Source organism: Daktulosphaira vitifoliae, unplaced genomic scaffold (genome assembly GCF_025091365.1).
Source record: "Daktulosphaira vitifoliae isolate Bord-2020 unplaced genomic scaffold, ASM2509136v1 Scaffold_1, whole genome shotgun sequence".
In the NCBI taxonomy this organism is placed as follows: domain Eukaryota; kingdom Metazoa; phylum Arthropoda; class Insecta; order Hemiptera; family Phylloxeridae; genus Daktulosphaira; species Daktulosphaira vitifoliae.
In genome coordinates, this window is record NW_026099572.1 from 42858380 (window position 1) to 42874620 (window position 16241).

The following is a 16241-nucleotide window of genomic DNA, read 5'->3' on the forward strand; positions in this document are numbered from 1 at the left end:
TTACTAAAAGAAAATCTCGTTAATACCCGACAAATCAAAATTACCTCTAAAGCTTTAAAAATGTAATTTTATAAATTGCCAAAAATATTAAAAATGTAAGAAAAAAATATTTAATAAGCTAGTGTTAAGTTTAAGTACAAACAAGTCGTATAATTAAAATTAAGCACTTTGCATAAAATTCTTTCTTTTGACTATTTGTACACAAAACTAAAAAAAATATAGAATTACAAGAAATTTCATTGACATAGTTTCTGATTTAAATTACCACAGTTAGAATCTACTTAACTACAACTGTAAAGAGAATTTAAAGCTTCGGGGCTTTTTTATGTAATGGATACATAAATTTGCATGTAACACAATATAACTGTGATATTACTCGAAAGTTATTATAAAAAATTATATCTACACGACCAGATTAAAAAATTGCAGTTGCATAAATTATTATTTAAATATAACAACTTATATGACTCTAAAAAACATTCAAGTAATTGCTCATTTTGATTGGATTAAAGAACTTTGTAGTCTGTAAAAATTGTATTAAACAATTTTATAATAATTTATTTAAATAACGACCGCATTCATAAAACTAGTAATATAGATTTTAGTAGCATTTTTTTGCTCTATGTCTTTAAATTTCATAAAATTACATTAAAATTTTCTAAATGACAAAATATATGAAAAAAGTAACAGTTTATTTAGAAACTAAAATCATATTAAATACAAGATATAATCTGATTTTTAAAACATTTATCTATAAAGCAATATTTAAAATAAAATAGACACGAGATTTAGTACTTTTCAATAAAAAATGTGTTAATCAAATAAAAGTTTGTGTTCACAAATTAATTAACTTTTCAAATAATGCAAGTATGACGTGACATATCAATAATGAACAACAGCCTTCATGATCATTAAACTATAATTTATAACATTCGCCAGTACTGATGTGTATTACATAACTCAGTATTTCTGCACAAACAATGGGATTTTAAAAGATAAAAGTTTTCTTAAAAAATAAATAAATGGTTAGCCACAAAACGGCAACAGTGGTTAAGAACTTAAGCCATTTTTCGAGACCCGCAGATTTACGATGTCGCATGTCTTGAGTCTCAATGGTTTAACTTAAAGTCGTATATTCAATGAAACGTATACGACAACCGACCAAGAAAATCATTTAAGACTTTGTAGAGTATACATTAATAATGAACTTAATAAAATAGGTAAGCGCATTATATCCAAAGAGAATAGTTAAAAAGTAAGTGTATAATTTATATGTAAAAGAATTATATCAAGTATAAAGTAAATAATTTTATAAGATTTTTATAGTTTTTTACCATACTTGAAATAAATTCAGTCTATTTTAAAGAAATAGATGAATTTTTTTCAAAACGATTGCCCAGATAATTCCTTATAAAACTTAAAATATTTTTAAATTAAAACAAATAAATTTTTTTGCTTAAAATATTAGATTAACTTAAGATTACCGTTTATTGCATAAAGTAATTTTTTGAGGTAGTGAACCGAGTGTCAAGCACAGGCAACTTTACAAATGTTTACTTCGTGTTTGAATTAAAATCATAATTCTGAATAATTTATCGAGGTGNTTTGAGGTAGTGAACCGAGTGTCAAGCACAGGCAACTTTACAAATGTTTACTTCGTGTTTGAATTAAAATCATAATTCTGAATGATTTATCAAGGTGGTATCCAAACTTATTTTTAATTTGTTAACGTGGTTAAAATGTGATACGTGTTTGTTTAGATTTTATGTTAGAATTTTAAGTTGTCATTCGACAACAACCATTAGGTAATATTTTTTAGTGTGATATTTTCCAATACTAGTAAAGATGCCACGCTAAAGTACCATGCTTTGTAAATATTTTACATTAGTTTATGACTATAAAATTCTATTCAATCGTAATAGAACACGGTTTTTTTATATTTTGTTAAATAATATTGGAGAAATGTCGTGTGTTACAAAAATAACTTAGTTCTTTGCTTACACAAAGCTAAAATATTCAAACAGACTTACATAAGAAATCATCGGCAAATTAAAAGCAGCTGCCATTCTCGCTTCGTGAATACATGTCTCTTGTGGCCCAATAAAAGCTGATATGTTTTTTTTCCAAAGCTCTGCTGTTTCAAGAATACTAGACGATTCTTCTCCATATGTTTCTGCTACCAAAAATCTTAACCTATGACCTACAAAAATGAATAAAATAATATTACTATAAGAAACCAAATAATTTTAGTGTTTGTTAATAATAAAAAACTTAATTATGAATTCATTGCTGAAAACATCTTTAATTTGAAATAGTGTCGGCTATAAAGCTACCGGAGTAAGAATATTAATGGAATAAAAGAGGGTTGTCAAAATTATTATTTTTTTTTAACATCCATTACATTTTTTATAAATCACTGTAATGTACTTGCCACTTCAGTCGTATCTCAAGATATTAATTCCAAGAAATGACTTTATTTAAACTTTGGTAGGCGTAAAATATTTTCTTTTTCTAAGATAAGTTACTGTACAACTTTACAAAAGTTACATTTAAAACAGGTCTATGCCTCAAAAATGGATCACATAAAAATATCTATAAAACCTCGTGGCTCAGAAGTTATGAAAACTATTATTTTATCAAGTAAAATAATCTAACCGTATAAATCTTAGCAGAATTTTTTCCGTTTACATAAATGCGTACGTAATTTATTCAAAGTCTACTACTTTTGAAATTTCATTATTGAAGTTACACAATTTTGAATATTATTATAACTTTTTTTTTTAAATATTACTAACACCTTTCACGTAAATAAATTGTTCTAAAGAACAATATAAGTAGAGGTCTACTCCATTGCTTATAATTTGCGAGGTTGTCGCTAAAAGCAAAATAGAATATTTTACATTATTATGATGAACAAATAGAATTTATGTTGCCTGTGGGTTGTGTCACATAACCTTTAAAATGCGACCTCACTTTTTGCTTTTAAATTGATTACAATTTATGATATGTATAAAAAAACAATTTTCATAATTTACATAAAAAGTTACATAATGTGCATAGATCAGCTTATTACCCTTTTCTTTAAATATTCCTGCATTTATCTCTTCTGTAGCTAGAGATATTGCTCCACTTATCATAAGACCGGGTTTTGAGTAACCGATGTCACCCTGTCTTCTCTTAGAACCTGTCAAATATCCCAACACAAATTCATCCGTTCTTGCATCCAAAACCAACTGCAAACAAACCAATGCAATCGGCCAAAACATGACCTGCTGAAAAATTCAGCCGCCGACAAACCTAAGAATAAAATGCACAATGATTTAAAAAAAACCTATGATTTATAATAATGCGTTTTAAAAAACATGAATTATATACACTATACAATAATTTTATTTACTTTATGAATTGTGCTTGTTTGCATATCTAATTTATTTTTTATATTGAAATTCGCATTTCAATCATTTTTAATTAATATTAACTCTGTTTTACGTTTATTAACAGATTTGAGAACATTTTTTTATTTCGTTGAAATGTAATTAGGAAGAACTATTTTGAAATAGAATTTACCCGATTGTTACTTAGAAAATAAAACGATCGCGGATAAATAAACAAAATTAAATATTTGTGCTTAAAATATTTGAATTTGAAATTCTTAACTCTAACAAGAATAATTACTCTTATGAAAAATATCCCTATTATCTATAAAGCTAAGAAAACCGTACGAAATTTACTGTCAAAATGTTTGCGATCGGAATAACAATAAATTTAAATTGTTGTGCATATATGACAAGATGTTCCTCAAAGCGAACGCTGTACATTATAATATTTATTCGTTGTATGGTAAAAATGTAAGTTAAGTAAAAAAATAAATATGTTTCACAATAAAATAATGAATAAATTCTTCAATATTGATAAATGGTTGGAATAGTAGAATTTATAGAACGTTATCCGGCTAAGAATATATAATTCACAAGTATATTGATAATAAGAAATTCAACGGTGCGATTTACACATCTTCAATTTCATTTTACTATTTGACAAGTTACACATAAGCGACCAAAAAGTTTTTAAATAATGCATAAATACATATATCATAGTATTATGTACATAAATTATCAACTCGTGTAACATATTTAATTGAGTGATTTAAATTTCACAGAAACTATTTATAATGAATAATAGATCATAAAAAATCGACAATGTACGATTAAATTACGCTATAAGTTTTAATAAATCATGAAAACAAAATAATTTTGCTAATATTTTTACAACGGCATTGTTTAAAAAATGTATAACTTATGTTAAAAGTAGCTCTTAGATTGTTTTATGAAAATGAACACCTTTAGATTAATATTATTTTAGAACTATATAGCGTATGACATATGAGGTTTTACTATATTTTCAGCATTAAGGTAACTCAACATTACTTGTGCAGTAATGAAGTCTATATTTTTACAGTTTTCAATCTGAAACGATTTAACGCTATCACAGTAACGCTAATCTTCTCATTCTGTCATTGAAGTTTCATAAATAACTTCTCATTTCGTGCCTTTCAAAAGTACAAGTATGTATATAAATATTTATGTCATATATTCACTCACTAGAGATGAAAACACATAAGATATAACTACAAAGCTTCCCTCGTCGTTTATCACCGAGTTCATAAGTAAGAGAACTGAAGTGGTGTCATAATTTAATCCCTTAAACAACGAAAGCATCTTCTTCGGAGATATTGTTTTAACAATTATTGTGTGATGCTACCGATAAAAATGTGCACGTACCATGCGGATTAGGACAACCGGAAGAATCTATTATGACGGAGATATTTCTATGGATTTAGAGCTATTCGTTGTCGGAACACAATGTGTACCTAACGTTACCCCATCGCTTAAAGGAATTTAATATCAATCGACACTCGTCCCCTAATTTATTGGCCGATCAAATTCCAAAGGGATGTACTCTCGCCCGCCCAGTCGTTAATAATAAAAGTACATGTTATGGCAAAGTGGTAACGATAACTGATAGCCACTGGAAAGGTTTTGTCATCTGCTAATCTTTAGGGATGAATTATGGCCTGTGTAATATAAACGGAACTTTTCAAAACAATGTATTTTACTAGGTTTTTCCTTATACCGTACAAGCACAATTTTCCGTTTTTAATGAAAATAACGGACTAGTTAATGTTACGGAATTCAATATTCGAAATATCACAACCTTCGACTTAACATTTCACAATAGTACAGCTGTAAAAGAATGATCAATCTCGATATAAATTAACAGATTACATCAGTACACGTCAGACATCCGAGTCGAATATATTTTGTGTGTATAAGAAACACGTTTTCGTGATTAATTTTTGTTTCCTTCTAAATTAATTTCATGATAATTTGCATAAAAAATAGTCAATTTAAAATAAATAAAACTCGATCCAGTCGTATATATAAAAGCAATAATTTGCTCGGCGTGTCATTTAAGTGGTTTTTTAACATTCAATAAATACAGGTCATAACAGATTAAAAAAGTTTTATAATCTCAGAACAACGTGACGAGACACCAAAACGGGGATTATGTCTTGAAACTAATTATTTTGTCGGAAAGTCAAATTGAATCTTTTTAACGTCAGCTGTGTTACATGAAGTTTCATAAGCTCGTCTTTAGATGTTCATCCCACGCCAGATGAGTGTGATATTGTCACGGTTTTCAAACGATTCTACACTCTCAGTCACTCTGTGACTAAACATTTTTTCGAAGGACAATTTTTTTTTTAAATTTATTTTTGCAAATTTTATTGAAAGCTCTGCTCGATTTTACAGCGCGCATAATAATAACAGTATAATTGTTTTATTTTATAGCTTAAACTTGTTTTTTTAATTACTCGCGATATTATAGATTTACTAGTAATAAAAAACAACACCCACATGCGAACTTGCAGGAAATCATACTATCGTCGTGTTTCTAAAACACCAAATAATACTGTCGACAAGTTTACAGTGATAAGGCATACAGTTATGCTGTGTATGACGTAGCCAATGAATCAAACGTGAATCTTCGCTAAAATCATAAATTAAAATACGTAACACACACCGGTGGATTTAGACAGTTAGTCGATCATCATTAGCGCAACCAAAGCGTAAATGATGTTTGCGTTTTTTAAATACTAGATTACATTAATCTAATCGCGCCCATGACGACCGCGGGTCATTCACATTTCGCATGTCTCTTTGGCCGGTTTCCTAGGTCGCAAATTTACACCTATCGTCCACTTAGCTCGACCACACGACTTTTTACGTCCATCAAACAGACAAAATAATAACTGTTTCAGTACGAAAACCAACCGGCACGCACATTGTAAACACGATAACAAATAATATAAACGGCGGCGTGTCCTTATCGTGTCCGGTGTTGGAGCGATTGACCTAAAAACCAATTGGCTTGCTCACACACGTCAAAACCCGTATCGGAAAGATATTGTACACGTGTAGTTTCAACAACAGCCCGTTTGTGGGTCGGTAGTGACCTGAAAACCAACAGACGACGATCCCGCATAGAATATTTAAAGCGAAATTCGGCCGACATTTCGGAGCGGGCTAAAGCACTTTGTAGGAGTGATGTTCTGCACTCGGTAAACGAGATGTCAACACACACGTATGTACCTTTATTGTAATTAATGCATTCGTCCGAAAGGCCGTTTTACTGTTACGAACGGTCCTATGGAATGATATCGTTGTTGTTGAGCAATACGTGCGACAAATCGCCTGCATGACTGGAAATTTAAAATACAAACGGCCCGCGTGAGTGTGTGTGCGAAGGCGTTCCACGGTTTTTAACGTGCAAAAAACCTCACTTGATAAACTTTCACATTGTAAGCGCGATGATTGTGCGTATTATATGTACTTACTGACATTTATACATAACGTAATGATTGCGCAAATACCGATTTTTGCACCTCGTAAAACACTCGCACACGTCGACTGTCGTTGCGAACTCGATAAAAACAATGCGCATCAGCCGACGGTGGACAGTAGAAATCCGTTCGACAAATTGCATAACCTTTTTTAAACACAATACGACTGTATCAATTGATTTCTATGAGCGGACAACACACTTCCGTTTATTTTTAATTTTACTCGCCATTTCATGCCTAATGAAACAAAAATCTCCTCGTGATTTATGGCCTAACGTCTATTTTAGTAAGGCCAATTAACACAGTTGGTGAGAACTGGAACGCGTTTCAGTGGTTTATATAAATCTTCGAGATTCACGTAGACTTTTATGATTCATACGAGTGCCAAAGTCAATTAAATAATACAAACATTATTCTAATATTTGTGCATCCTTTTAAGCACCAACATATCTATAAATCATTTTACTAAGTCTACACGATTTTTTAGGTTTAATTTTAGCGAATTAACATAACAAGTTATTATATCAATTAAGTCATTATTAATAGCTTACAAAATTAGTGTACTCAAATATTCCTATATAATGTTTTTAGGAAATTTGTTTCCACGTATTTTGTACCTTATAATTATTCTCTAATGATATTTTTTGCTATCAAGTCTCAGGACCACTAATTAAAACAAATTATTTGCAGTACCAAAACAATTTTATGGAACTCAAAACTGATTTTCATCGAATAAACAAACATAAAACTACAGTCGCGAATGTCTACGACTTACGATTCTAAATCTGTTTCCGGAAAGGGTTTTTATAGTAAAGTTTTTCTTACCTAATCAATGTTCGCCTCGAATTACCTGGTTCGCTAAATTAATTACTTCGTGTGTTTATCTGTACATTTGACTTGACCTGGTGTTAAACTATAAAGGTTACAATTGCCCCTATGTGCATTGTTCACGTTTTAATTAAGGTTATCTTTATTCTTAGCTAAATAAAACGGCAATTTAAACCCGTATCTAAATTTAAAATCAAATTTATTAGTTTTTTATTAAAGTAAAGTTTCAATGACAAAATAATTATTTTAAATGTTAAATTTTTTGTTTGTGTATTTTTATCAAGTTATTAAAAAACACTATAAGTAGTTTTCCATTTTCTTAAACAAAGGCTAAAATCAATATCAAACCGTAAACTTTTTACTTTTGATATATAAAAATATTACAAAAATGTGTTTTTCAATTTTTTTCAGTAATTTATTTTGTTATAATTGTATAATCATTATAGTTATATAAAGTGTTCAGTAAGGTCAATTGTTATAAACATTAGAAACCCCGTTCCTTACTTACTGAACACCCAATATAATTAGTGCAGGCTCTAATTAAAATACTCCCTAGTCATATACATTTATTACGTATCAAATTTACACTCATTTTAAAAAGATACATATTACTATATATTTGCATTTATAAATTCGCATTTAAGATATTAATATGTTATTTTTTATAATATCTTAATTAAGTGGATTTTAATTTTAATAAACGAAAACAATTGTTTACATAAACGTAGTTTGAAATTTAAATTAGTTATATGGAAAACAAGTTCATGTATAGTTTTAATTACAATAGTAATTTATTTGAATAGCGATATATTTTTATAACCGAAACTCAATAGAACTCAACTTGAACTTGCAAGTTCTTTAAAAGTTGATTAATGTGCAGTTAAGATAAATTATACGTGAAATTCTTCATGGCCACTCTTGAATGCAATTCAACAATTTAACATTTTAATAAGTGTATGAGCTCAGTTAATTTATTAGTACATTTTCTTTTTTTATATTGAGTAATAATAAATAAAACAAGCCAATAGACCGGTTTAAATAAATCAGACTATTTAAGCAACTTTTTTTTACTTATAAATAAATAGAATAATTATATTTTTCTAGTGATTTTCGGGAGCTAAAACACTATTTGCTATTAATGACATTTAAATACGTACTTTTAACAAATGTTGTTAAATTTACTTTGAGAAAAAATTTACCTAGTGTGATATGTGTAAAAAATCTAAACCCTAAATTTACATAACAAATAATGATCACACAACTCTAACAGCCTGACAATATTATATAAACATTTACTTTTCTAATTTGGTGTTATGAGTGAGCCTAAGTTAAATTTTGAAATTTCAAAACGCGTTTATTTAGTTTTGGCAAAGACTGCTGTTTGTATTAGGCCAAGGATCGTGTGACGTTTCTGGAATAGAGTCTAGGCGATTAATAATAATTATCTACTAGTATTTATGTATAACATATTGGCGTGTTTACCTTTGTAAACACATTAACGCGCAGTGTAAAAGAAAAATATACAAACGGTTCATTTACAGAAATAGTTAGCAAATTATAAGTAATCTTGGGAAATTAAACATCAACTAATTAATTTAATTAGAACTTAATATTCATCCGCGTCTACTTGATAACTACGAAACGGAATACAACGGTTTAGGATGTATATAAAGTTATTATACATTATTATGTAATGTGCTCGTATGTTTCTGATGTATCCTTGAAAATTATAACCTACTATTTTTATTTGAGAATAAATTAGTAATTAGCCAAGATTAAGTTCTTTCCTATCGATAAATTTATGCCTCTAAATCACTATTTTAACTAACTGTTTAACCTGTCATTTTTTAAGTTTTTATATAGTAGTTTTAACGCAGTCGACGTTTATGTTTACAACTACTTGTTCGATTTCGCTTTCATAAAATGTATGTTCAATAAATTCTTGGCGTTACATTATTCTCTAGCGACATTTAAATCATTTGATTATGTAATTCTTTTTAAAAATCTCGTTATTTATTTATTTTTCTAACTTTCGATATAGTTCTAAGTAATTTTGAAATCCCACTTCAGCCCCGAGCAAATAAAATACAAACAAATAAAGAAATACTATTTATTTGAAATTTCTGTTTTTTTAACTGTCTTAATAGTGTCCACGCGCTAACATAAAACGTTATAAAAAATTCACAGCAAACATTGCGAGTACAAAAAGAGTGACAAAAAGGAATTTGATAAGTGTACATGTGTTTGATTTTACCGCTCGTATGTGCTGAAGTTCACCAATCTGAAATAGGCCAATGGTTTTTTTTGTGAATCTCTTAAAAGTATCTTTCTAACATTGAACCTCTAAAACAAAGTAGCTATTAAACGAACAAAAGTAATTTCATTTGCAATAGATTAAGTAAGCTGATCTTATCCCTATTCACGTGTAAGTATTATTATTATTATATGACATCAGAAACAAAATTGCTTTTAAGTCAACTGTCACATTATGTACAACACAATCGTAACACTAATCCACACACACACACACACATGTAAATAAAGTAAACTTATTTAAAAGACGATCTTGACCATCGAAAATAAATCTATTTTGGCAGGAGAATTTCAACTGCGGTGTTTGTTTACCTGGTTCGAACCAACGTAGACCTTTGCCGGTGATAACTGCAGCCGGTGGTTGTCGCTGCACCTTCGGTGACCGCGGCGGTTACCACCGTCATTTCGAACCGCACATTCGACTGGTCGAACCTTGGGAGTTAAATGTATATACTTAATACATATGTGTCGATTTGGTTTTCTTAATATTAACTAAACAAATCCAAAGCCTTTAACAAAAAGAAAAAAAAACAGACACAATATATTTTTGGAACACCCTAAGATAATAATAAAAGTAAAAAAAAAGGGTTTTAGTATTTAATTGTCACGGTGTCCGCGAATAAGATTCGGCGATGACGGTGTCCAATCGACGGCGGACAGTGGCGTACGACTGCCGGCCACGAGTGACACACGCCAACAACAAAATGTTACAACATCGGCGAGCACGCGGCCGTGGTGGCTGTGGCGGCGCAGTGGTGTGTTGATGTTGGCCGTCGGGCAAACGCGGCGGTGAAAGTGTGTAATAAAAATCGCCCGTGAAACGTCATCTTGGCAAACGATAACGCGGAATATTAATAACAATCAGAGTTGGAACTTCCCTTTTCGTTATTTTATTATTGAAAAAACAATGTCACGGGTGTTATTATTAATGACGTGTACGACACCAGCGGCTGTCCACCACAGGATGTTTCGTTGAGGTTAAAGCCATTTGCTTTTCGGTTTTCGCAGGCCCCGGGAGGGGTCCTTTTGCTAAAAAGGGCCCCTATCGCGCGCGAAAAACATTAGTTCCATGCTTTTGTGTAATACTCGTCTGGTATGGATGTGACATACCGGAGATTGCACTTAGCAGCTATGTCTTTACAACGGTGACCCGTCTTGAAAGCTACCAGCCGTCCCGTTGCCATTTTTCGTCTGGTAGAAAATTAAATAACGCCGTTCGGATGGCTGTTTGTTTGTAAACCGTTCGAGTACTCTGTTAATTAATTTTTACTCGGGTTCTATTATGCTTTTGAACTCAATAACAAAGTAAAAAAAATCACATTCACAACACGAGTAAAATTAGATAATAATTTTTTTAAATATCGTCTACTGGTACGATGGCATAAAACTTTAGTATTCGAAAGAAAAGCCTTGTAATACTAACTGACCGAATCTGTTGGTAATAGCAATGCAAAAAATTATAACATTAAGTGGTAATTTCTTTAAATTATAACCCGTTCAAGTATACAATATATTTAATTTCAATGAGAAAACCTGTAATGTATAAAAAAAGTAAATAATGTCATTTAAATTTTTATTTCTTTTTTTTTTTTTAACTTTCTATTGATAAAAGAGATTATACGAAAAACAAATTTGTTTAAATAAAATTTGATGTGCAGTTTTAAATTGAATTATCTATATATAATTAACTATATATAGTATTTACTATACTCTTTAAGTTGGTTACTAAAAAATAAAAACTAATCCTTAGGAATAAAAATATTAGCAATCAATAACTATAAAAAGTATAAAAAAGAAGCATTTGTAGCAATTCATAAATAATGCACTACTGTAATAATAAGTATTTATGAAAAATGAACATTTATAATTAGGTCATAAATAATTTTATAGAACGATTATCGACAATAAATGAATTGAAATAATGACCTGTTATCTAAAACACAAAAAAAAAAAAAGAGTGATAAAGTTAACATCATCAATCAAACAAAATTCATAGTTACTAAATGATCATGCGTTTGTAGATGGTGTAAGTAATATTCACCTAATTATAACTAACTTTCATAATAAAAAAATTTTTTTTTTTCAAATCTAAAATAATTTTAGAAATATTAATTATTAGTATTGATAAAATAAATAATTCCAAACATTATGTTACTATCAAGAAAGAAACCAACAAGACATACAATTCTTCAAACTCAAACACACTCGAAGAAGTCTAGAATATACATTTAAAGCGTATAACAAAATAATAAATGAGTAATTATTGTTTCGAATAAATATTTTACTTACACCATTATAAATACGACGATGAAAAATTAAACGTAATAAATTCATTTTCGCTTTATAATATCGACGAGTTAAAAAGGTTAAATTTCAATAAAATACTATCAGCAAAAAATTCAATTCGTGGTTAGTAGTAAGCTACATAAATGTTTTTTTTCAACAATGTCAACGGTTGCATGTTTATTTAAAATTTACACTTGTTTTTTATGAATGTCAAAAAATCATTATCCAAACTTGAAAGTATAAACTATTTTTAAAACTTTATTGTTTTTTTATTTTACAAGGTCACAAAACTTAAGTACAGAATGTCTTATCAACTTCGAAATCCAATGACATAAACAAATGGCATAACGTTCTCTATAATTTTCCTGAAGTTTTTTCTTTTTTGATACTTATTCCAGCTTATTAATGTATTTTATATTGTAGTCTGATTTCTATGTGACCTAAAATAATTATAAAATATAATAATAATAAAATTTTTCGATAAAAATTTAATTTTTATGGCATTTTTTACATTATTGAATAAAAAAAAATACAGCTTTTTGAACCAATAGAATTATATTTACGATGAACAAAAGGTCATATCTAAATAAAATATATCAGAATTTACTGTTATATGAATCTCTGTAAAAATATACAGGGTATTCAGTAATTAAAGAATCAAGTCAATTGTTACAAACAATGAGAACAATAGACACCCGTTTCCTTACTTACTGAACGTTCTATATTTTTTTTAGCGATAAGTATAACGAAGAAATATTGCTTATCACGTCACAAATCTATCAATTCAAAATTTAATATTGGAGAAAATAATAAATAAAACGTTTTGTTGGCTGTCCAAAATTGTGTGTCATACGATATGATATATTAGTTTAGTTTGTTTTCTTAAAAAAAAAAAAACAGCATGCTTTAGTTAAAAATTAAATACAAATGTTTGAAATATTATACCTCCCGAAATTATCGATTTAACAGTTTACCTGATTCTATTTTTTATTCGCCTATTTCCTAGCTAAACAGTTTTAATATATATTTTGATGTTACTGTCTTATTATGTGATTTTTTCAAGAACAGAAAAATATAACTACAACTTTATAAAGTTTCACCTCAACGCAAAGACGAAAATACACTATTGGATTTCTTTCAACGGATCATTGAAATATTAAACTCTAGTATTTTCATAGCCTAATATCCGAATTAAATGTAAGAACATGTTACTAATGGAGCTATTCAAAATGACAAACCATTCATCTATTGAAAAATATCATAATGTATTGTTAAGTCTATAAGAAAATCTGAAAAAAATGTTTGAAAATAAATGGATCGTTAGGCTTAGACTTTCTGTAAAAGTTATATCCGATATTTACTCATGAAACAACTATTGAATATATTTTTATTCGTATAATGTTATATTTTTTCAATTTATCAAAAATACATCATCATCGTAATAAATAATTCACGGATATTTTTTATTTCTATTAATCAAATTAATAGAAAAATATCTTCTAAAATCGTTGACAAGAGAAAACGACAAAATGTGTACAACTGTATTGTAATACTGATATTTTATACAAATTTCATTTGTTATGTATGTCACATAAAGGACTAAGGTGATTGTAGACTATTTACCTTTTACGAGGACTGATAACCTTGTGAGATACTACAATGCTCTTTACAATATAAAACACTATTATAAGCGCTAGCGTTTTGAAAATAATTACTTCTTATCATTTTAATTGTAATTTATAATACGATTAAACACACTGAATATATACATGAATAAATTAGTCTACGTGATGTAAATATATAATATATTCAAGTCAAGATGGCATGTGTTTCCATAACTTTTGCTGCAAGTTGTAAAGTTTGAAATAGCAAATGTTTTCGTCCCTAAAGCTTATATGATATGTCCCATAAGAATATATTTTTTCAACAGTCATTGCTCGACAGAAGTTCTAACGTTTTTTCTGGCCATACTTCGATCGCAAAATTCAGAGCACTCTACGGGTTCTCAATAAAAACGCCTTTTAAAACAATATTACGCAAATGCTATCAATATGTTATTCTAGTCATTTTTCTATTTCACCCAACTGGCATCATCCCTTAAATCTTCGAAAATCGTTTCTATATCTTACTTTATGTACTTATTTATTTTTTATTTATATCTTTTTTTGTCAAACAGTATTGAACTAAAAAAATAGCTAATAACAGATAATACAAAAATCTTTCATTTTATCTTACTAAATGTTCTACATATAGTAATGAGTCATATAGTGACATATCTAATGACATATAGTTATGATTATTACTAGCGTTAGATATCCAATAACATCTTATTTTAAAGGTCTAACCACCATAAAAGCTATTACAGATTCACATTCTGTTTTTCTTGAGTGTAGGGTGTATGTTTCTCAAAATTTTAAATAAATTTAAAAACAAAAAACAGTCAAAATTATTGTTATAGACATTTATTTTAATTACTTATTTTCAAACGAATTTTTCATTAACATCAACTTAACTGGTTTTCTCAAACTTATATAAAATTACATAACTTTTTTTAATAAGATTCATTTTAGATTTATTCTAATGAATTTAAAATTTTTAACACTCAGTTTCGCCTAGACACGGTGCGTTTCAGGTTATCCTTGCGGGTAGGTCACTGATTCCGATAGAAGTACTTGGCTACGCCGGACACGATATGTGTTGTATAGAAAAAGTTAACTCCAAAAGCAGTTTACCAGAAAAATAGTCTTACTTTTAGATTTAATAATAATTAAAAAAACATTTTGTATTAACAATATGACTACAAAATATTTGGGTGTATTCACAATTATATATCATAACAATAATAGAATCTTTGAGCTCTTTCATTTAAAAAAAAACTTTACAAATCAAAAATCGTTAAGTAGTTTTTCCAGCATTGGCTTATCTTTCAATGTTTTATTTTATAATGACATTTGAACTGTTAAAAAAATATATATTTTTAACTGTTTTAAAATGTATATCAGGATAATGTGATAGTTTTGTAATTACTTCTATATCAAACTAATGGTCGAACTTAATATTATTGCCTACTGTTATTAAACATAATAATTAACATCATTAAACTAGTCATTTTAAGAAAATTGGCATGTCACATTTTATTGAATAAAGTAGGAATAGAACAACAACAAAAATAGAGTATTTTATTCAAGTACTTTTATGTATATTTATCAGACTTTAATTATATTTCATTATTTTATCTTTTTAGTTGCCTATTTAATTCAACTAGACTTTGTTTTGCAGTTTATATTTGAACTAAACATATTTATATTTTCAAGACAAAAGTTTACAAATGATTTAATTTTCCTCCGAGAACAGAGGAACTTATAAGATTTTATGCTGGACATCTACCAGCTAAATATGAATTATGTGTGAATGTTATAAATAACAGAGACATTAAGGTTTTTTCGTCACGTATTCGTTTAAAACTGAAAATATGTCATATCCAAAAGTTAAACCAACTTTAAATGAAAAATATTGTGAACGTTAAGACTCTAATAGGCTCTATAATTTTTATTATTTTTTTTTTTACTGCAATTTATATTAACCTATGATTTATCATAATTATTTTCCTGAAAATTTTTCTCTTAATTACTGATGTAGCATTTAAAAAATTACGTTCACACATAAGCTAAAAAAAATTGAATTAGATTGAAAATGAATACAATGTACTCATTTACAATTTATTTTAATAATTTTAATTTCAGGATTATTATATATTATAATAATCCTTAGTTTTATCAAAATTACTACATTTATTATAATATCCTGATATTGTATTATAAACTACTATAAGTCTTTATATTATACAATTATTATTATTATTTATAATGCAATCGTAAATGACTTTAAAATTGTTTGTGTTAATTGAAAT

General features: G+C 28.3%; 1 protein-coding gene across 1 annotated transcript in view; it reads right to left on the minus strand.

Annotated features, from left to right (window-relative positions):
• Positions 1 to 10767, minus strand: part of LOC126895092 (receptor-type guanylate cyclase Gyc76C) — a 41708-nt gene extending 30941 nt beyond the window's left edge. The window contains exons 1-3 of the mRNA XM_050666575.1: positions 10358 to 10767; positions 3074 to 3297; positions 2031 to 2200 (exon numbers count right to left, since the gene is read on the minus strand). Of these exons, the coding sequence (XP_050522532.1) occupies positions 2031 to 2200; positions 3074 to 3266 (363 nt within the window). The 5' untranslated portion in view covers positions 3267 to 3297; positions 10358 to 10767. The remainder of the gene's footprint in view (positions 1 to 2030; positions 2201 to 3073; positions 3298 to 10357) is intronic.
• Positions 10768 to 16241: the final 5474 nt, after the last annotated feature.